This window comes from Bos mutus, chromosome 13 (genome assembly GCF_027580195.1).
Source record: "Bos mutus isolate GX-2022 chromosome 13, NWIPB_WYAK_1.1, whole genome shotgun sequence".
Taxonomy (NCBI): domain Eukaryota; kingdom Metazoa; phylum Chordata; class Mammalia; order Artiodactyla; family Bovidae; genus Bos; species Bos mutus.
The window spans coordinates 59600959-59622767 of record NC_091629.1 but is presented as its reverse complement, the minus strand read 5'-3'; the positions used below and the strand labels follow the sequence as shown (position 1 = coordinate 59622767).

At 39.6% G+C, this 21809-nt stretch overlaps 1 protein-coding gene across 8 annotated transcripts in view; it reads left to right on the top strand.

The window, feature by feature from the left end:
• Positions 1-21809, top strand: part of ODAD2 (outer dynein arm docking complex subunit 2) — a 167181-nt gene that overhangs the window by 45795 nt on the left and 99577 nt on the right. For 7 of the 8 annotated variants that reach the window (XM_070381801.1, XM_070381806.1, XM_070381803.1 and 4 more), the window contains 3 exons: positions 2626-2773; positions 20920-21066; positions 21515-21724. In XM_070381801.1, the coding sequence (XP_070237902.1) occupies positions 2626-2773; positions 20920-21066; positions 21515-21724 (505 nt within the window). The remainder of the gene's footprint in view (positions 1-2625; positions 2774-20919; positions 21067-21514; positions 21725-21809) is intronic. The other variant, XM_070381802.1, reaches the window with a different exon arrangement.

Sequence of the window (21809 nt, the reverse complement as noted above, 5' to 3'; positions counted from 1 at the left end):
CCAATGATTTAGTTCTTTGCATCATGTGGCCAAAGTATTGGAGCTTCAGCTTCAACATCAGTTCTTCCAATGAATATTCAGGGTTAATTTCCTTTAGGATTGACTGTTTTGATCTCCTTGATGTCCAAGGGACTCTCAAGAGTCTTCTGCAACACCGCAGTTTAAAAGCATCAATTCTTTGGTGCTCAGCCTTCCCTAAGATCCAACTCTCACATCCATACATGACTACTGGAAAAAGCATACCTTTGACTAGACAGAAGTTTGTCAGAAAATAATGTCTTTTGCACAGAGTTGGACATGATTGACACGACTTAGTAGCAGCAGCAGCTTTTTAACATGCTGTTAAAAAGGTTTGTCATAGCTTTTCTTTCAAGGAGCTAGTGTCTTTTAATTTCATGGCTGAAGTCACCATCTGCAGTGATTTTGGAGCCCAAGAAAATAACTCTCACTGTTTCCATTGTTTCCCTATCTATTTGCCATGAAGTGATGGGACCAGATGCCATGATCTTAGTTTTCTGAATGTTGTGCTTTAAGCCAACTTTTTCACCCTCCTCTTTCACTTTCATCAAGAGGCTCTTTAGTTCCTCTTCACTTTCTGCCATAAGGGTGGTGTCATCTGCATATCTGAGGTTATTGATATTTCTCCCGGCAGTCTTGATTCCAGCTTGTGCTTCATCCAGCCTGGCATTTTGCATGATGTACTCTGTATATAAGTTAAATAAGCAGAGTGACAGTATACAGCCTTGAGGTACTCCTTTCTGAATTTGAACCAGTCTTTTGTTCCAGATCCAGTTAAACTGTTGCTTCTTGATTTGCATACAGACTTCTCAAGAGGCAGGTCAGGTGGTCTGGTATTCCAATCTCTTGAAGAATTTTCCACAGATTGTTGTGATCTACACAGTCAAAGCTTATGGTGTACCCCTTAATAACATATATATATATGTATATATATATATATGCACACACACACCCCCTTAATAACATATATATATATATATATATATATGTTGGAGAAGGCAATGGCACCCCACTCCAGTAATTTTGCCTAGAAAATCCCATGGACAGAGGAGCCTGGTAGGCTGCAGTCCATGGGGTCGCTAGAGTCGGACACGACTGAGTGACTTCACTTTCACTTTTCACTTTCATGCAATGGAGAAGGAAATGGCAACCCACTCCAGTGTTCTTGCCTGGAGAATCCCAGGGACGGGGAAGCCTGGTGGGCTGCCATCTGTGGGGTTGCACAGAGTCAGACACGACTGAAGTGACTGAAGTGGAATGATTGCAATAGGTTCAGTTAATTTTCATCTCCTTATATAGTTACAAGTAATTCTTTCCTCATGATGAGAACTTAGATTTACTCTCTAAGCAACTTTCAAATACACCCCACAGCAGTGTTAATTGTAGTCAACATGTTGTGCATTACATCCTTAGTACTTATTTATCTTATAACTGTGTACCTTTTGACCTTCTTCCTCCAATTTCTCCTCCCTCCAACTCTGGTAACCACAAGTCTGATTTCTATGAATTTGGTTGTTTTTTGCTTTTTTTTTTTTCCTCTGAGATTCCACATATAAGTGAAGTGATATAGTATTTGTTTTACTCTGACTAATTTCACTTAGTATAATGCCTTCCAGGTCTACTAATCCGATCTATCAGATTTTCCTCTGTAACCAATTCAGGTTTCCTGACATCTTTTGGACAAGAGAATACATAAATCTGACACTCAGTTCATGTGTCTTGTTTAGTTGGACCAGACACTTCGGTTCAGGATTTCACCGCACTGTGGCTCAGAGAGCACAGTTGTACCATTCTGACTTTTGAAAGTACAAGAATTGGAGCTCTGTGTGCCAAAAAGTCTTTGAGAAATTAAGAGAATGGTAGAACCTTTAGAATTAATGAAACTGGACAACTACCTGTCCTCCTATACTATGCTTCCAAATGGAAAAAAAAAAAAAAGATGTTTATGGAGAGCACATCTGGGGGGATAGAGAGAGAAAGAAAGAAAATAAGAGTGAATTCAATATGTTCCATGTGTCCAGGACCTTGATATTGAGTTAAAAGCCTCAGAGCAGGATGGAATAAAGTGAACTAACTGTCTTTGGTAAGGGAAAAAATGCCTTTCCCTTTGGGGCACTGGCAGTGTTGCCCAACTGAACTTCCTGCAGTAATAGAAATGGTTTATTTCTGAGCTGTCCTGTGTGGTAGCCACTCGACATACATGACTGTTGAGCAGTTGCAGTGTGGCCAGTGCAATTGGAAAACTGAATTTTCAATTGTATTCAATCTCAAGTAAAGAAATGGAAGAAACATAAATATAAATAGCCACCCATTATTTAAGTTATTTTATCACTATGACAAGTGGGAGTCTTAGGTCATTTACCTAATACCTTTTTCATTTTTTACTACTTTTTTTTATTATTATTGCACCAGAGCAATAATATTGAAATGCACCTGCTATAAAGGCATGTGTTTATTCATCACCTCATGTAGATGTTAACAAAGATCTGCCACAATTCTGATGGTGTTGGTATCTTATCCATAGTTTATGTATCAATGTATGTTGCTGAAATAGTAACATAAGCATACTGTAGCATAAACATACTTATTATATGTTGTTGTTCCTAGTAAGAGTGTTGAAAAGATTGAGGAAATTATTAGTGACAGCTCCTCAGAAAGTGAGGAAGATGAAGAACAACCTGATCATCGTCAGGAAGCAAATGCAGATTTGCCATCAGAATATTGGCAAATTCAGAAGCTGGTGAAATATTTGAAGGTGAGAGAGAAACTTTTTATACTGTATTTGCAATGTTTATTTTAAATTTTTTCCCCAAAATATATATTCTGCTTTCAAGTTTACTATATATTTCTTTCAAGTAACGGTAGTAACTATCCCTATTATTATTTAAGTGTGCACATGGGAAGGTCTTATTACTCTGAGGATAGTGAGATTTGTCCTCATGGAGCAGTTGGGCTGCCTGGTACCAGCCCTCTCCCCTAGGTGGGGAGAAGGCAGTGGACCATGGCAGCCGTCAGATATTGTGACTTACACCACTGTGTGACTAGCAGGATGGCATGATGGAAAGAGCAAGGGGTTTTGAAGTTGGACTTAGACTGAATTCTAGATTGTGTTGCTAACTATCTGTGACTGTTGAAAAGTATGGTTTGCAGCCTTAATCTTCCTGACCCATGGGGTAAAATTAGTAATATCCACTCTAGGATTATTTTAAGGACTGAGAAAACACAGGTGAAAGATGTGGTGTGGTGTCTGATACATTGTAGGTACTTAAAATATGTGTTTCTGCTACTCTCTTACGTGAGATGCCATGTGTGAAAACATTTTGTAATAATAAATAAATGACCCATATAATATTGTATTTAAGTCCTCAGATAAGGGTGGGGCAAGGAAAATGATTTGCTCAAACCCAGATCAATATTAATTTCTGATGTTGGACAGTGAATCTTGGTAATAGCTAGGCCCTGTCTAAAGTTACCATCCAGAAGTCCTTTTGAAAACAACACTCTGACTTACCTCAGCTTGTCCTCCTCCATTTGCTAGGCTTTGCATATTTAAAGAAATTTACATGACTCCTAAATTACTAAAGGGTACTTTTCCTGTACCTTTGAGGTCATCCCAAGCTGACAGCTCAAACAGTCTATATGCATATTTTCATGAATTCAGAAAAGCTCCTCCCTCCCGCCAGGTGAACAATCTGATAGGTATAAGTAAGCTAAAAAAGTTTTTCCTAAAAGAAAAATATGTCCACTTCCTCTGTTGGCATCATCTCAGCTGCAACTCTAAGCACGTCTCAAAGAATTCTTTTATGTTTTCCTGAATCCTGAGAAAAATTAGTCAAGAAATTGGGAAAATGGGAAATTAGAATTAAAGTTGACAGTTAAAGTTTGATAATCTTCCTGAAGACATGACAGGTTCAAAGGAATCTACTGACATCATGGAGAGCAGGACAAGTTGATTATCTTAGTGATCATTCTACAGTGTTTGTGGTTGTCAAAGCAACACACTGTGCACATGAGATATACCAAGGATTCCCAATGTATCAGGGTCCCCTGTATCAGGCCGTGGCCTGTTAGCAACTGGGCACACAGCAGGAGGTGAGTGGCAGGCTAGTGAGTGAAGCTTCATCTGTATTTACAGCCGCTCCCTATCACTTGCATTACCACCTGAGCTACGCCACCCATCAGGTCAGTGGCAGCACTAGATTCTCATAGGAGTGCGACCCCTACTGTGAACATCGCATGTGAGGCGTGCAATGTTTTCCATGAAACTGGTCCCTGGTGCTAAAAAGGTTGGGGACTGCTGAGATATACAATTATATTTGCCAGTTATCCCTCAATAAAGTTTAGAAAAAGAAAATTCTGGCAGCAGAATCAAAGGTGGAGGTAGACATTTCCAGGCATCAGGACAGGAGCCAGTGAGAGATAAGTGGTCTCAGCCCAGGCGGTCAGCCTCACTTATTGCCGTGCCCCGAATGTGTCCGTGCAGGATGGTGAGTCATTCTTGTAAAAATAAATGGTACATTTATATGCATCATATCCTTTACACAAATCCTATTAGTGGTGTTCTAAGAAATAACAAATTTGTGAAGCGAAATAAGTCATTAAATGTGAAATTTTGACCTGTGATTCTTGTAGCCTTGCTGAACTTGCTGGAAATCTCAACGGTAAGTCATTTAGATGTACTCGGACACTTTTTCAGTGTTTAAATATTCACTGTATTGTGTATACTGTGTATTACAATTTGTTCTTTGCTAGTAATTTAACAGAAGAAATCCAAAGTGAGGAAGATGTGAATGTACGTTGTGCAACAGTCCATCATGATGCCAGAAACTGATGTAAAATTTGAGTTAGCAAATGATCTGATTATCTAATGATAATTAGCAAACCATTTATCCTCAATGGTTAAATCAGAATCAGGGCAAGCAGATAAAATATTTTCATCATTGAAAAAGAAAATGAGGGTATATGAAGCAAACCCTAATGCCCACCTTGGCTCTGCTTTTGAAAGCTTCTTAACAATTTGACTGCTGTCAATGCAAAATGAAAGAAAAAATTTTTTAATATCGGACATATTTGTACTGAAATAAAAATCAAGACTATTGGATAGGACAATTGATGCTTTGCTTTGTGTATTTTAAAATTGTATTTTAAGAATATCTTATAAATGTTAAATATTTTACTTTTTTCTTTCAACTTTTTAAATGGATTTTATTTACCATTTATTTTGTGTGATATTCCCTCTTCTAGTGTTTACTGTTATCAAATATCAGGTGGAGATCACTTTTACATGGGATTGTAATATGTATAGTGTTTTTTTTTTCCTTACAAAAAACCTCTGAAATTTTTAGTATTTCTATCACAAAAAAGACGTGTGGTTTATTACAGAAATAATTTACCATTATAGTCATCCTTACTATTTAGTTGCATGTAAATAAATAAAATTTAGCAACACATATGAAATAACATGATTTCAGGAATTCCTGAGAACTTCTGGGAATTCCAGTTTCTTATTCTGGAATCTGGAAGATTCACATTTGCTGGGAATTTGGAGGCAGTCTTGTGGAGCACAGGCTGACGTTTCGGTCCCACAGTTCTGCCCCCACCTTGGCAGGAGTCTTTGTGCACAAACCACCCAATCAGCACAGTGGCCAGTCCTGCAGGCAGGGCAGCCATGTGCAGACTCTGGAGACCTTCCTGGCCTTTCCTGAATCACAGGGCCACCCATGGCCTCTACGCACAAGGAGAGTGTTATCTGAGGACGCTCTGGCCACAGAGATGTCTGCCACCAACACTTGAGTCAGGCACTGGGGCTTGGACACGGCCTCTGGAAGAAGATTTGGAAGAGCCCTGGTGTTTATGCATAGAATTTGGGTCTGTTAACTTTTTTTCATTAATAAAACGAGATAAAGAGTCCAAACAGCAGAAGCATCAGCCAGGTCAGAAGGCAGAATAATGGAGCAGTTAGAAAGACAACCTTCAATGTCAACAAGTCTTCAACTGAGTTGGGCTTCCACCACCTACTATCTCAGCAGCCTTGGGGGTGCTGGCCATCCTCTGTAAGCTTTGGTCTCCTAATTGTTCCAGATGGCAAGATAAAAGATCTCACCTTTTAGGATTATTATTAGTATTAGGTGAGATCTAACACATCTAAGTGCTTTAGCATGAAGGGCTCAGCCCCTGTTAGCAATGATAAATCTTTCTACTGCACATTATTATTATAAACAACATAAGGTGGGGAGTCTAATGACCCGCACAGATGGTCTTCAGCTTTTGCTTTAAGATTCTGGTAACCAATAAAAGGAAGAAATACAGTGAGTTCATACAGTGAGGGACTCTTTCCATCATAAGGTAAAAACAACCCCCTTGCCAATGAGTGTAACTGATCCTGGTGCTAAGAACAGAAAGAATTTCCTCCTCAAGAGCGTAAGGGGGCAGACAGTGGGTTGGTGGTGCCCCATGTCCTCCACAGTATCCTCCCCATGAACACCGCTAAGAGTGTCTCATTATTGAGTCACTAGCTTGCATTTTTCAACTATTTGGGATAAATGCATATAGTGGTGGATCAAAAAGAGATGCACTGTTGCGCTCCCAGAACAGCTCAGGAAAGCGTGTATTGATGAAGTGCTACTCAAACTCACACAAGTTACCCCTCAGTAATTCATGTGCAAATGTGATACTTTTGGCCAGACAGTAAATGGCTTGAAATTATTATAGTTCCCCACAGGTAAATATTCTTAACATAGCCAATAAAAGAAAAAGTATATCTACAAAAGCTTTCAGGATTTTCAACACAGTTAAATGTTTTTCTGTGGAGACACAAAAGGATATGAAAAATCTATGAAATGCAAATTTGAACATCTCTAGATAATCTCAAAATAAATAAATCTGATACAGTAATTTACAAAATTATGTAAATTTAGACTTCTTCCAGCAGAGAAATGTTCATGTTGACCTGACTCTTCACTTACCATTTTCCAAGTACAGCAATGTCTGTGATTGTTGAAAAAGTTTTGATGAGTTCATTAATAGCCAAACAAGTAAATGAGTGATACAGCTTAGTATTTATCCAGAGCTATGAGCTCAGATCTTGGCACATGATAAAGGGACTAAGTCTTTAATGATTTGGCTTTGACACACATCCATTTCAACTTGGACATTTTACATCTGTGTATATTCTTTTAATCTGGAGTTTTAGAACACAATTTAATTTTTAAACTAATGGATACATTGCATTTTTATTCCCCAACCTTCCAATGTCTTTCCCCCCACATCACTGGTGACTCTGGGCTTCAATTCTAAATGAAGTAATAAGCTCCTTATTCAGCTACCTTCTGTACTTACCTTCTCACAGCTTGTCTATCTCATTAGCTACAGCTGATTAATCTCATTTCTGAATCTTGCAGGATGTCTTCAAATGAGCACAGGCTTGCCTCTCAATCTTTTGCTCAGGAGGGACAGTGACAAAATGAGCTTCCCAAGGGGCCAGACCATCCTTCACTCTCAGCTCCTTGAGAATAGTGCTGTTCCCTCTGCTGTTGGTGTCGTTCTCCACCTTCTCTTGCTCCCCCTTCTCCTCCCTTTCTTGACCCCTTCTCCTTGGAGACGTATTGTTTCCTTGCCACATTTGTATGAATATTATCTTCTCCCTATTCATGGTTGCTTCAAAATCTTGCAACAAAAATATTTTGCTATATGTGAGTATCAGTGATTGGGGGAAACAGTTGCTAAGGTCTATACCCCACACTAACACTAAAAATACAGCAAGTTTTACTCATTTCTAAGTCAGAAATGTATTGGGCACCTTTGTGAGATAGGAGGCAAGTTGGGGGATTTGTTGTGTCTTGGAAATGTGGATTTCTTCATCACAAGTATTCTAATATTGTTAATATAAGTAGGTACTCTTTGGGCTTCCCAGGTGGTATCAGTGGTAAAGAACCCACCTGCCAATGCAAGAGATGTAAGAGATGAGGGTTTGATCCCTGGGTTGGGCAGTTCCTCTGGAGGAGGGCACAGCAACCCACTCCAGGATTCTTGACTGGAGAATCCCATCTGGGGATTCTGGGGAGCCTGGCAGACTACAGTCCATAGGGTCGCAAAGAATCGGACATGACTGAAGTGACTTAGCACACATGCATGCAGGTACTCTTTAGTAACATGATAAAAAATGTTAAAAGATCATAATTATAAGTAGATCTACATTTCATACACCTTAGTGCAGTAGTCCCCAGCCTTTTTGGCATCAGGGAAAGGTTTCGTGGAAGACAATTTTTCTATGAACCAGGAATGGGAGGGTGGTTTGGGGATGATTCCAGCGCACTGCATTTATTGTGTACTGTATTTCTATTATTATTACATCAGCTCCACCTCAGATCATCAGGCATTAGATTTCAGAGGTTGGGGACCTCTGCCTTGTTGTTCAGTTCAGTTCAGTTGCTCAGTCGTGTCCGACTCTTTGTGACCCCATGAATCACAGCATGCCAGGCCTCCCTGTCCATCATCAACTCCCAGAGTTTATTCAAACTCACGTCCATCGAGTCGGTGATGCCATCCAGCCATCTCATCCTCTGTCGTTCCCTTCTCCTCCTGCCTCCAATCCCTCCCAGCATCAGAGTCTTTTCCAATGAGTCAGCTCTTCACATGAGGTGGCCAAAGTATTGGAGTTTCAGCTTTAGCATCAGTCCTTCCAAAGAACACCCAGGGCTGATCTCCTTTAGAATGGACTGGTTGGATCTCCTTGCAGTCCAAGGGACTCTCAAGAGTCTTCTCCAACACTCAGTTCAAAAGCATCAATTCTTCGGCGCTCAGCTTTCTTCACAGTCCAACTCTCACATCCATACATGACCACTGGAAAAACCATAGCCTTGACTAGACGGACCTTTGTTGGCAAAGTAATGTCTCTGCTTTTGAATATGCTATCTAGGTTGGTCATAACTTTCCTTCCAAGGAGTAAGCGTCTTTTAATTTCATGGCTGCAGTTACCATCTGCAGTGATTTTGGAGCCCCCAAAAATAAAGTCTGCCACTGCTTCCACTGCTTCCCCATCTATTTCCCATGAAGTGATGGGACCAGATGCCATGATCTTAGTTTTCTGAATGTTGAGTTTTAAGCCAACTTTTTCACTCTCCTCTTTGACTTTCATCAAGAGGCTTTTTAGTTCCTCTTCACTTTCTGCCATAAGGGTGGTGTCATCTGCATATCTGAGGTGATTGATATTTCTCCTGGTAATCTTGATTCCAGCTTGTGCTTCTTCCAGTCCAGCGTTTCTCATGATGTACTCTGCATATAAGTTTAATAAGCAGGGTGACAATATACAACCTTGATGTATTCCTTTTCCTATTTGGAACCAGTCTGTTGTTCCATGTCCAGTTCTAACTGTTGCTTCCTGACCTGCATATAGGTTTCTCAAGAGGCAGGTCAGGTGGTCTGGTATTCCCATCTCTTTCAGAATTTTCCACAGCTTATTGTGATCCACACAGTGTTACTGCCTTGGTGTGCTGCTAAGTCACTTCAGTCGTGTCCAACTCTGTGCGACCCCATAGACGGCAGCCCACCAGGCTCCTCTGTCCCTGGGATTCTCCAGGCAAGAACACTGGAGTGGGTTGCCATTTCCTGCTCCAGTGCATGAAAGTGAAAAGTGAAAGTGAAGTTGCTCAGTCGTGCCCGACTTAGCGACCCCATGGACTGCAGCCTACCAGGCTCCTCTGTCCATGGAATTTTCCAGGCAAGAGTACTGGAGTAGGTCTGCCATTGCCTTCTCCAACTGCCTTGGTGTAAGTATCCTTAAAACTGAAGAATGAATTTCTGGATCCAGAATTGAAAGCCTGTTGGAATCCATTTCTTTGTGGGTTGAAGGTGGTTTGGATATGGAATTTAAAACTATAGGATCGGGAAATTCAAGAGAACATAGAGGAGACTAGAAAATGGTTGGTGAACTTTTAGATAGCTGGAAGGGATCTCAGAGGCTGGCTTTAGAATCCTGCTTTATCTACTCTATGGGCATTTTTTTTTTTCTTTTTCTTCAAATTTTTTTTTTCCTAATTTTATTTTATTTTTAAACTTTACATAATTGTATTAGTTTTGCCAAATATCAAAATGAATCCACCACAGGTATACATGTGTTCCCCATCCCGAACCCTCCTCCCTCCTCCCTCCCCATACCATCCCTCTGGGCCGTCCCAGTGCACCAGCCCCAAGCATCCAGCATCGTGCATCGAACCTGGACTGGCAACTCATTTCCTACATGATATTTTACATGTTTCATTGCCATTCTCCCAAATCTTCCCACCCTCTCCCTCTCCCACAGAGTCCATAAGACTGTTCTATACATCAGTGTCTCTTTTGCTGTCTCGTATACAGAGTTATTGTTACCATCTTTCTAAATTCCATATATATGCGTTAGTATACTGTATTTATGTTTTTCCTTCTGGCTTACTTCACTCTGTATAATAGGCTCCAGTTTCATCCACCTCATTAGAACTGATTCAAATGTATTCTTTTTAATGGCTGAGTAATACTCCATTGTGTATATGTACCACAGCTTTCTTATCCATTCATCTGCTGATGGACATCTAGGTTGCTTCCATGTCTTGGCTATGGGCATTTTGGAGGGATGTCATTTGAGGATAAGACCTCTGCCCCCGAAGCCCCAGGCTCATCTGGGATGACATTAGCAAGCAGATTTGGAGCCCTTCTGGGAAGTGCTTTGTTCCTCTGGACTTATTCTTGAGTACTTGCTGCCCTAATGGAGGAATCCAGGGTGTGTTCCCCAGGGCCACTTCCCCAGGCGTAACTCCTCCCTGCAGGATGACTGTTTCTGCACCTGAGATTTTGATCCAGGTCCACCCTGGGGAAACAGGCAGACAAAAGCATTGCTTTAAAAAGCTGAGTTCAGCAGCAGGTGGTTTGCAAAATGAATCCCAGTGGAAAGACCGGAAGCCAGTGACCTGTGGCCCTGATGGAGGGTGTTGGGGCCGTGGAATGGAGTAGTGTTCTTGGGAGCAGTCAGGAAAGGGCCAAGAGAGAAGCCAGGCCAGTTTCTCAGGAGGGTCTGGGGTGGTGCAGATTAAGTTTGGAAAGAGTGAAATATCCAAATAGAAAGATCCATACGATAGTTGGAAATAAAGGGTTGACGCTCCAATTATTGGTTAGAAATGGGGTTACCTTTTTGGTAGAGGAATGAAAGGCTTAGGAAAATGTGGAGCAGATGAGCCTGTTTGTGTCTTTTTATTCATGATTGAATGTGACCTCTTAACAAGCTAACCAGAAGCTACAGTGCTTGAATTAGTACATACAACCAACACTGTTTATGAATCAAAATATTTATGTTAAATGGTAGCCTTTAAATATTAGTTTGCCACCTTATAAGCAGATTGCTTTTTTGGTCCTTTTTTTTTTTTTTTTCTTAAAGAAAGTAACATTTGGGACTTCCCTAGCAGTCCAGTGGTTAAGACTTCGCCTTACAATGCAGGAGGTGTGGGTTTGATTCCTTGTCAGGGAGTTAGGATCCTGCATTGCCTTGTGGCCAAAAAAACCAAAACACAAACAATATTGTAACAAATTCAATAAGGACTTTAAAAATGGTCCACATTAAAAAAAAATCTTTAAAAAGTGGTAACATTTTATTTGGTTATTTTATGCAACCAGTTAGTGGATTAAAAAGATTAATTAAAGGAAGACAAAAAATTAAAGTTTTTGAAACTGAAGAGAAAAAAAAATGTTTATTTTAAAGTCATTTTCTCTTCAATTGATAACTCCTACATGTTAACACTGTGAAGAGCTAGATATATGAAGGCTGGGGAAAGAAGGGCTTGTTAAATTCAGAAATGTGGTAGCAGCCTAGAGTATGATGCTGGGGCAAACTTTGTTCCCAAGTTCTAGAAGGGTGACCATGGCATCTGATCACAGGTCACTCAGCAGAGAGTGGCTGGTGTGGACTGCTGAGTGACAGCTTATGATCATGGCAAGGCATCACATATTAATCCTCTCCTGCCATCCATGATGTGTGGTGAGAGCTAGTGACTACTTTATTTATTCTATGTGGTTAAACTTGTGTGGGTTTCACCTTTCATGTGAGCCAAGGATCTTGCTGGTTCCTCTTCTGTTATGTATCCACAAGCTCTGTATCCTCAGGCCATGAGATGTGAAGATACATGGTGGTTCCCCAGCTCAGCAGTGACAAGGACTCTACTTCAGGGCAACATCTATTAATAAAGGATGTCACATCAGAAATCCCAGGAGGCTTCTGAAGAGACTTTCCAGGCTCCTTCCCTGGAATGTTTCGATTTCCTCTCTGGAGGAGTATTCTTGGCAAAGACATTTTCAGACTTGAAAACCTTTGTTAAAGACTGCATTTGTGGGGCTCAGTTCCTGCATGATCTTCCACGAATTGATTAAGACACACACATAGACATACACACACACACACACACACACACACACACACGGCCTTCATTGGTTAGAGAGTTCTCCTAAGTGGAAGCTGGGAGTTATATGGTTTTTCATCAGAGGAATTTTGATGTACTTTGTGTCAATTACAGTTAATTAAATTCCTTTCCCATTACTTGGTTTTGGGGATGGAGTGGCAGGTAGTGTGATCCCTGTTTCATTGGTGGAAAAGTTGAGAAATACTTCACTCCAGGCCACACAGAAGGTGGCTGTGGGCCGGGAAGGCGTCCAGGGTCTATGGTTATTGCTCGTTGCCTGGTTGCTCTGTCCCTCTGTCCAGAAGCTCAGAGCCCAGGGGACCCAAAGGCCTCACTGTTGAACACGCCTATTTTCTCTCTGTTTTTTTTTTCACTCTGAGTAAGTGACTAGGTACGCATGGACTACTTCTGCACAAAGGAATTCAGTGTTCATTTTTGGGAGGCAGGATCAGGGTGCACTAGCTTTTTACTTAAAGAGATGGAAAGAATGTGAAAGAGCAGTGTTATTATTATTAAAAAGAATCTTCCAAAAATGGGAAACAGTGGTCACTGCTTATGCATCCAGATAAACTCCAGTAGTTGAGAAGGAAAATTAGTACCATTTTCCTGAGAAACATGCTTTAAGTTAATGCATATGTTTTGACATTGTTATGAGTTGATTTTGAAAATAGTCTCCAAGATGAAAAGAGTGGGAGGACTTTAAAAAAAGTTACCTGATAGTCATCAGAAGATATTTCAATTCCGTTTTCTAATGAAATTCCTACTCAGCAGAGTCTGCATTTACATTTTCTTAAATACTGTGAAGTGGAAGTGTTAGTCGCTCAGTTGTATACAACTCTTTGCAACTGTATGAACTGCAGCCTGCCAGACTTCTCTGTCCATGGGGTTCTCCAGGCAAGAATACTGGAGTGGGTAGCCATTCCCTTCCCCAGGGGACCTTCCCAACTCGGAATCGAACCTTGGTCTCTTGCATTGCAGGCAAATTCTTTACTGTCTGAGCCACCAGAGAAACCCCTAAATGGTGTAGTGTAATAATTTTACTTATTCAGATTGAGATGTGTGACTTGTATAATGCCCACTAAGAAGGATTAATCATCTTTTATTTTTATAGCAGAAGAGACAGTGGAAGTGGTGAAGGGGACTTGCCCTCTGAGCTCTACAGATACAACAGTAACTTGTTTTCAGTTTTTGAGCTTTAAACTTGCTTTGCCTCTGGGCAATCATAAATAAGAGTGGAGAAAAAGCAAAGATAACTATATGAGTATGGTAAATACACCACTGAATCATAACCATATATATGGCTCCTAGCTCACATTATGCAATCACATCCACTTAACTACTGAAAAATGACCATATGAAAAGTCTCTAGGGAGGTCTCTTAAAGTTTAACTCTATTCATTCTCTCAAGAACATGTACCACTAACTAATCCGGGTAGAGCATAATTAGAGCATACACACTGCCATCTAGCAATTCATATGATTTTTGATTAGAAAGATTATTGATATCTAAGGCAGTTTTGTGTAATGATCTGAAAATGTAACAGATCTGTTCAGGGAGTTTGCTGACTGATGTGTTTGCAACAACAATATTTTTTATTCCTCAAAGCATGCCTCCAACCCAAAGTTATTTGAGAGGCTAAATAGAGAAAAGAAGTTTTTGTCTAGTTCCTGATTATGTAATCCAGTGGATTGCTTCACTTTTTTGGGTTAAAAACACATGTTATAGAAGTTTGAATGCTGAAGAATTTCTAAGTGTAGGGGTTGAGGAGTAAGAGGTACCAGATTTGGTATAAATGATGTTTCACTTCACATATATCTAGAAATCCTCTGTCCCTTTTTCATCCACTAGCCTTTGAGCTTCCTGCTGGCAGTGGCTGTGGATTCTAATCCAGCTCTTGGTCTGGCTGGCAATGCCCTGCTGATACTTCCATGACACACAGAGCCTGGCAGAGGCTTGTGTTCCTCTTCTGGTCCATCCTTTATCTCCTCTGTATTTAGAGTATTATAAAATAACACATTGACATATGCTCATTGTACCTATTCAAGCCATGCCAAAGAATAAAAGTGAACGCCCTCCAGATGTTTGTGTATATATATACACATATGTAACTTTCATATGTAAAATGCAGTCAGACTATGATTCTACATTGTACCTTTAGTCTTAATATTTCATACTCTGTCTTGGTGATCTTTCATATATACCTTACTCCTTTTAATTGCTCCATAGTATTTCATTATACATATATCAGTAATTTAACAATTCCTTTGTTGGTAACCTTTTAGATTTTCTCCCCAAATCAATTTTTGTTCTGACGATGCAGCCGCAAATATTTTTACGTATGCTTTGGACGTTGTATGTATTTCCATAGGATGAATTGTTTGAAATAGAATTGCTTGCGTGAAAGAGTACGCACATTTCAAATGTTGATAGTTCTCATGGGGAGTTGTTGTTCAAGGGGTGTAAAAGTTCAGTTATGAAAGGTGAACGAGTTCTGTAACATTGAACCTGTAGTTAACAATGCTGTTTACACTTAAAAAATGTAAGGGGGAGATCTCACATTGTGTTGTGCCGTGTGTGAGTCGCTTCAGTCGTGTCTAACTCTGTGACCCCGTGGGCTTTAACCTGCCAGGCTCCTCTGTCCATGGGATTCTCCAGGCAAGAATACTGGAGCGGGTTGCCATGCTCTATTAGCATACAAAAAATGGGGAGGCATAGAGAAACTTTGGGAGTTGATGAGTATATTAATTGTCTTGATTGTGGTGCTGGTTTCACAGGTATATGAATGTGTCCATCCTCATTAAATTGTGTGCATCAAATATATATAGTATTTTTGCATATCAATTATACCTCAGTAAAGACGTGTTTTTAAAAAAAGAATATGTGCACAGTGAAGCTGGAGAAATACTGCATTTTTTAATTTTATTTTAGAGGGAAATATAATGAAAAGTAATCAACCACATAAAAAATTTTTGATAACTCCCTTCAGAAAGTAAACATCCATTTACACTCTATCAGTAATAACATCAAAGGTTTACAACCTCAGACACACAATGAAATCAGCCCAGCTCTTAACAAAACAAAGACCGGATGCCCAGGTACCATTCATGGAAGTTTGGATTTAATTGGTTTGGAATGGGGTCTGGGCATTGATAGTCTTTAAAATCTCCCCAGGGTATTAAAATTACTCAACTAGGATTAAGATTTACTGTTATAAATTTTAACCTGCAGTCTTTTTTTGTTTTATAGGGTAAAAAATGTATCTTATGTGAATTTGCATGTTCCTGATTGTTAGTGAGATTGATAGAGTTTTCATATGTCAAGTAGTATTGTGTACCTTGCTTGTTTTCCTGTGTGGATGTCTTTTGATTCTTGATGCAAATTAATCCTTTGTTATGTGCAAATTTCTCTCAATTTGTCATATATCAAAGTCAGATGACAGGTTCATCCGCTCTTTCCTTCAGTGATCTGAATTGCTTCTTTTATCAAATATTGTCATTTCACTTTAAGAGTTTGTGTCCAGATCTTCCTACATTGATTTATTTGGATATTCCTGTGCTGTTTTAATTATTATAGCTTTGGTATATTTAAATATTTGGCCAGAGAGTTTTCTTAAAATATTTTAAACTACTTTTTGTATATTTTCCATTCCAGATCATCTTGACGATTCCAGAGCCAAGTTTTTTTTTTTTAAAAGCTAAAAAATGCTGCTAGGGTTTTGGTTGGCTTACATTAATTTGTAAATTATTTTTGGATAAATTACAGTTTTAATACTGTTGAATTATCCTATTAGGAAATATGGTATGACCATTCACTTATTTAATCTTTAATATACTTCAGTAAAACTTCATAGCTTTTCCTGCAAAGATTTGCAGCACATTTCTTGTGAGATTCACTCAGCTATTTTTACTACTATTATTTTGCCAATACTGGCATAGGAACTTTTTTCAAATTACATACTTTGATTTGTTATTCTCAGCTACTCACTTTTGAATATTTCCTTTGTATCCAGTCACTTTACTGAGCTACTTTTATTAATTATCATAATTATTCAGTTCATTCTTGTGAATCTTTCTAGAAAGACTGTTACATTTCCTACAGACTTTTCCTCATTGCAGTAACATTCCAGTAAATCATCAATTTCTGTAAATGTTCCATGGTGATTTAAAAAGAATGCGTAGGGAATCCTTGCATTGTTCCTTAACCATTCCTAACCAAAAAAACAAAATTCTTAGCAAGTCTGTAATCCAACAATCTGAGCCTAATTTCTTTTTTCTTCTGGAACAATATTTTCTCTTTTTCCTTGCAATTTCCTTTTGAGTCTCATCTCTTGCGGCCCAGGTTTATGAGTACCGAATCTCAGCATAAAATCAGTCTTCAAATAAACAGAAGGCAAAGCGATATGTTTTACTACCTCAACTTATGTAGTTCTGTGCCACTCACTCGGGGCTCTGACTCTCGACCATTTCTGCTCCTGAGAGACGAAAAGTGTCTCTGAGCCAAGCCTCGCACTGGGTGCCCTGCCCCCCTGTCATCATTAATAAACAGTCGTTGGCAGGGGTCATGGCTCTCGCTCGGTGAGTGGCATGTTTGGAGGAAAAACTGCTGAGCACCTTGGAAGCCAGTTGGATGGCTGTGATGGTTGCGTCACAGGTCTTACCCACCACCTTCTGATTGTGGACGGTGGAGACGGGAACAGAGTGACCTCTGCTCCCCTTGCCACCCCTGCCCACCGTGCTGTCTCCCTGGGTCTCACAGGACGCCAGGAGGGATGACCCTGTGAGCATGTCTGCCATCACAGTGCCATCTGCCAACTCTGGCATCCTTTCCTGAACTGGGTTACTCGAAGCCGTTACAGCGCCTGATGAATCACCTGAGCCTGCTTTCTGTCCAGACATCAGCCCAGGCATTCTTTCCTCAGGGGAACCTTCCCTGATGCCCCCTGGCCCAGTTAAAGCCTCCCTGGTGTGGGTTTCCCTGGCCCTGTGCCCCCTCCCTTATGGCACCACTCAGACTTAAAGTTTCCGTTTACTGGGATGGACTTTAGAAAATTAAAATCGTTCTTCTCTACTAAACTGTGAGCTCCATAAAAGCAGAGCCCAAGTCTGTTTTTGTTTCCCAGGATGTCTCCAGGGCCTGGCATCAGACTTGGCAACTAGCTAAGTAAATAGTAAGCAAATTTGCTGAATGAAAGAATACAAAAGTGATTTCAGGCAGCTCTCTCTCTGTTTTACTCCTGAATACATTCTTCATCTCAACTTAGGCAATGTGTATTGCTTCTTTATCAACAGTAAGGGAGGATATTACTCTATACTAGATGGGGTAATATACTTATTTCAAAAATTTTATTTAAGTCCAGGAAAACATTATTATTATTTTAAAAAATCCTCTATTCATTTTTTAAGAAGAAATTTTGAGAAAAGCGAGAAGCAACGTTCATCCAGTCTCATCGTGTTTGAAGCGTAATTGCAACCACGCATGAGGGCCTGCTGGTCAGGGAAAGGCGCATGAACTGTAAAATATCTGAAGGCCGGCAGACGTTGGAGGTGTTTAAGAAGCAGGAGGGGAAGGAGGACAACTAGCAAAGGAATCGCATTAATTCAAGACATGGAAAAGCTTATTGGAAGCATTCTTCAAAACCCTTCAGAAGCTAGTAAAATAATACTTTACTATGTTTTCCTCCAGCTCTTAAAAAGCCTCACAAACGTAAATCTGTGATAAAATGTGAAAATAAGTATTGGCAACTAATTACATTCTCGGGGAGATTTAATTTAAAAGGAGCATATTTGCATATTTGTACTACTTCTCTTCAGTAAGATGTTTATGGCATCTGGTCAAAGTAGAATGGACATTTGAAAATCCTTCGACATAGTTGGTATTTAAAGAATAGCAATTGGCTAACGTTTGTGGCTCTGTACATTGAATATTTTGGCTCCCATCCGCTGGTATTCATTCTGAAAGATTTATAATCCTTTGGGGAATGTGGTCAGTGACAAGAGTAGAAGTAAATCCTGAAATGTGGAAAAACTAACTTTCCCTCATAAAAAACTGTTCTAAAAAAATCCCTCAAGCCTATGAATATGTTTCCAGATTTTCAGAAAAAGCTGATGATTTACAGAAAAAAAAATTTTTTTTCTATAAAGATCTAACTTCTTAATGATAAATGTATATTTTCCATCATTTGGTTTCAAAATTGGCCTAAAGATAGTTCAGCAAAATACAAGATCTTATGTTTTGGGCATCAGCTGCAATTACATGACTTTTAAAAGTTTATGTCATCCGTTATAGTGTAAATAATGAAGTAAAACTCAAAAGGTGGAAATACTCTACAAGAGAAAAATGAGAAGAACTTGAAAGAGGAAGCCAAGCTGGTGCTGAATGTCTAAGCAGAAAACTGCTACCAAAGAAACTAGACACAGGAATAGGGAGTCAGGAAGATTCCCCATCATATATAACTGGGGATAGCAGGACAGAAATTCTTCTTTGGGGAGTTGGACCTGGTGGGAAGGGCTTTCCTGGCCTGACTAGGGCTGGACACGTTGTTGGACAACTACTTGCTTCCTGATCAGACTCCTGCTTGCGCTGAGTCTGAAGCCACTGCCTGAAGAATCCTCTTGATCTGAGGCTCTCAGCTTCCATTGTCCAACCTTTAAGAACCCAGCTCTGTTCCTGCAGGTGCCTGGGAGGAACTTTCTGCTTTCTTTTCACCATTTAAATTCAGAAAAAGAGCCTTGTTTAATGAGTTGTTTCTCTTATCTTCTTTGCTTTTCTTTTTTCTATGTTATTTTCCTTAGTTAATTATGATTAGTATTTAGATTCTCTCTTGTGGTTTACAAAATATGTACCTTTTTCCAAGAGAGGCATTGGAGGAACTGGTGTGAGGGGTCCTGTGTCCCAAACAGGGGGTTCATGATACTGACAGTAACGATAGAAGACACAGTGCTTTATGTTTTAAAACCAACTGTGGGGAAATTGGTAGCATTTACATTTCTCTTGTTATTTAGAAAAAGATGCTAAAAGCTCTAAGAACAAAACTTATTGTTTTAAATGTAAGTAATAAAATTAAGGTTCTTGTCATTCTAAACTTAATCTTGAATATAAAGGACAGCCTAGATTACCCAGAGGGAAAATTAGAAAGAAAAGCAGAAATGTCGTTCAGAGCACTTTTAGAGACGTGGAGGGAATATTCTGGAAGGGAGCAAGTAGAGTCTCTGAAGCCTAAACATTTCCTTCTTCACTTCTTGATGCTCACCCTCTACAGATCCCACTTTAGTTATAAACATATTGTGTTGAATTTATAAGAGGATTGGCATGTGTGTATTTGCATGATATGAAGGTGGGAAGCTTGAGTATAATTTCCATTTTTTTGTGCTAAGTCTACCTACACATATAATATATATGTATAACATAGCAATATAAAACCATGATTAGCAAATGATAGTAAATATAATTTGAAGATGTCTTCCCTCAGAAAAAGAAAAAGATGTATTTAGGCCATTGCTACTGCGTTTTGACATAGAATCCCAAGGCTGTGTTTTATGAACACCTTTTGCATAAAATAGCTTTTTCTTGGCTCCATTAGAAGTATTGCTTTTCTGTCTTATTAACTATTCCAGGAACTCTTATTTAGCAGACACTCTCAATAGCAGTTGCAGTAATATATGTATGTAGAAGTAATAATATATGCTATGTTCTTAAAAAGTTTTCAAAGCATTAATGATCAGTGGTTGTTACTTAATTTCCTAGCAGGCCTGATTCACTGATCATCATTAAAAATTTTTTATATCTCTTGGATTTTTTGAAGAAGCTGTTCCCCACTGCTCTTTACATGTGGTGATTAGCTAAACAGACGTTGATTTGCATGTTATTGGGCCAGCATTTCATTCAAGACAGTGAAACGATCTTTTTCTCTCCTTCAGTCCACCCATCAGTTCCCAGGTTTTAGGAATTGCTTCCTCTTTCCCAGCCTCACAGCCTCACCCTGCTTATTCTCCATCCCACATGGATCACTGTGCTGCCTACCAGGCAGTTTGCTTTCTTCACGTTTTCTGTGTTCTAGACTATTCTGTAAACATCTGTAAGAATAATCTTCAGACACAGTTTGCACTGCAGCACACACAGTTCAGGGACTGCCTGTAACCCCACATAAACCTCACCTTCCTCAGAATCTCTTTCAAGGCTTGCCCCTGACTCTATTTAATATCATAATTCCACCTGATGTTGTAGCTGTTTAAAGAAGACAGACCACCTTAACATGGCAACTCTTAATTGGAATAATGTTTTATGACACCCTGAACAGCTTTCTTGTGCTTTAGCTCAGCATAATCCATTTAACAGATTATAACCTACTCAGAGAATTTTAAAAAACTAAACATGCTATGTATGGGGACACGTACTTCCCAGTTCATGGATTCATCAACGTTTAGTAAATTTCTATGGGAGCGTGATCTTATTTAACCTTTCTGTGGTCTTGGGTCTTTGCAGGGAGGAAATCAGACGGCTACCGTGATTGCATTGTGTTCAATGAAGGATTTTAACTTAGCACAAGAGACCTGCCAGTTGGCGATCAGGGATGTTGGAGGCCTTGAAGTTTTAATAAATTTACTTGAGACAGATGAAGTCAAATGTAAGGTGAGTGTCTTGATCACAGTGGACGAGGAGCCTTGATACACACATGCTTCTCGTGGGTCTCTTCACGTACTTCTCTTCTCAGTGCTGGGCATCTGCCCTTCCTGTTGCTTCTTGCTGGTCTTTATTTATTTATTTATTTATTTTGGTCTTTATTTTTTACTGATAACTCACTTCTACTACAATTAGCTTCCCTTGTCGACTCTGTTTTTCTTCCTTGTCTTTTTGGCTCCTTTCCATTAGCTTATGCTTCTTAAATGATGAATGTTTGTTTATTTAACTGCAGGAAAATGCAGGGAATCGGGGGATGTGTATAACACCTGGGAATAGGAACAGTTCCCTTAAAAAACTTAATTGGGGAAGGATTTAGGTAGACTTGGAATTTTTTAAAAATATAGCACTGGTTCTGCATTAAGCATCCATTCATCTATAACTTTTTCTTCTCGTTTAGATTGGTTCATTAAAAATCCTGAAGGAAATCAGTCATAATCCTCAAATCAGACGTAATATTGTTGACCTTGGGGGCTTACCAGTTATGGTTAATATACTTGATTCTCCACATAAGAGTCTGAAATGCTTGGCAGCTGAGACAATTGCGAATGTTGCCAAGTTTAGGAGAGCCCGGCGGGTGGTGAGACGCCATGGAGGCATCACCAAGCTGGTGAGTAGGTGCCACTCATGGGGTTGGGCATCCCCTGTCCTTCCCTGCTCCTCCTGGACACTCAGTAACTCCTGGCTGTGTTCTG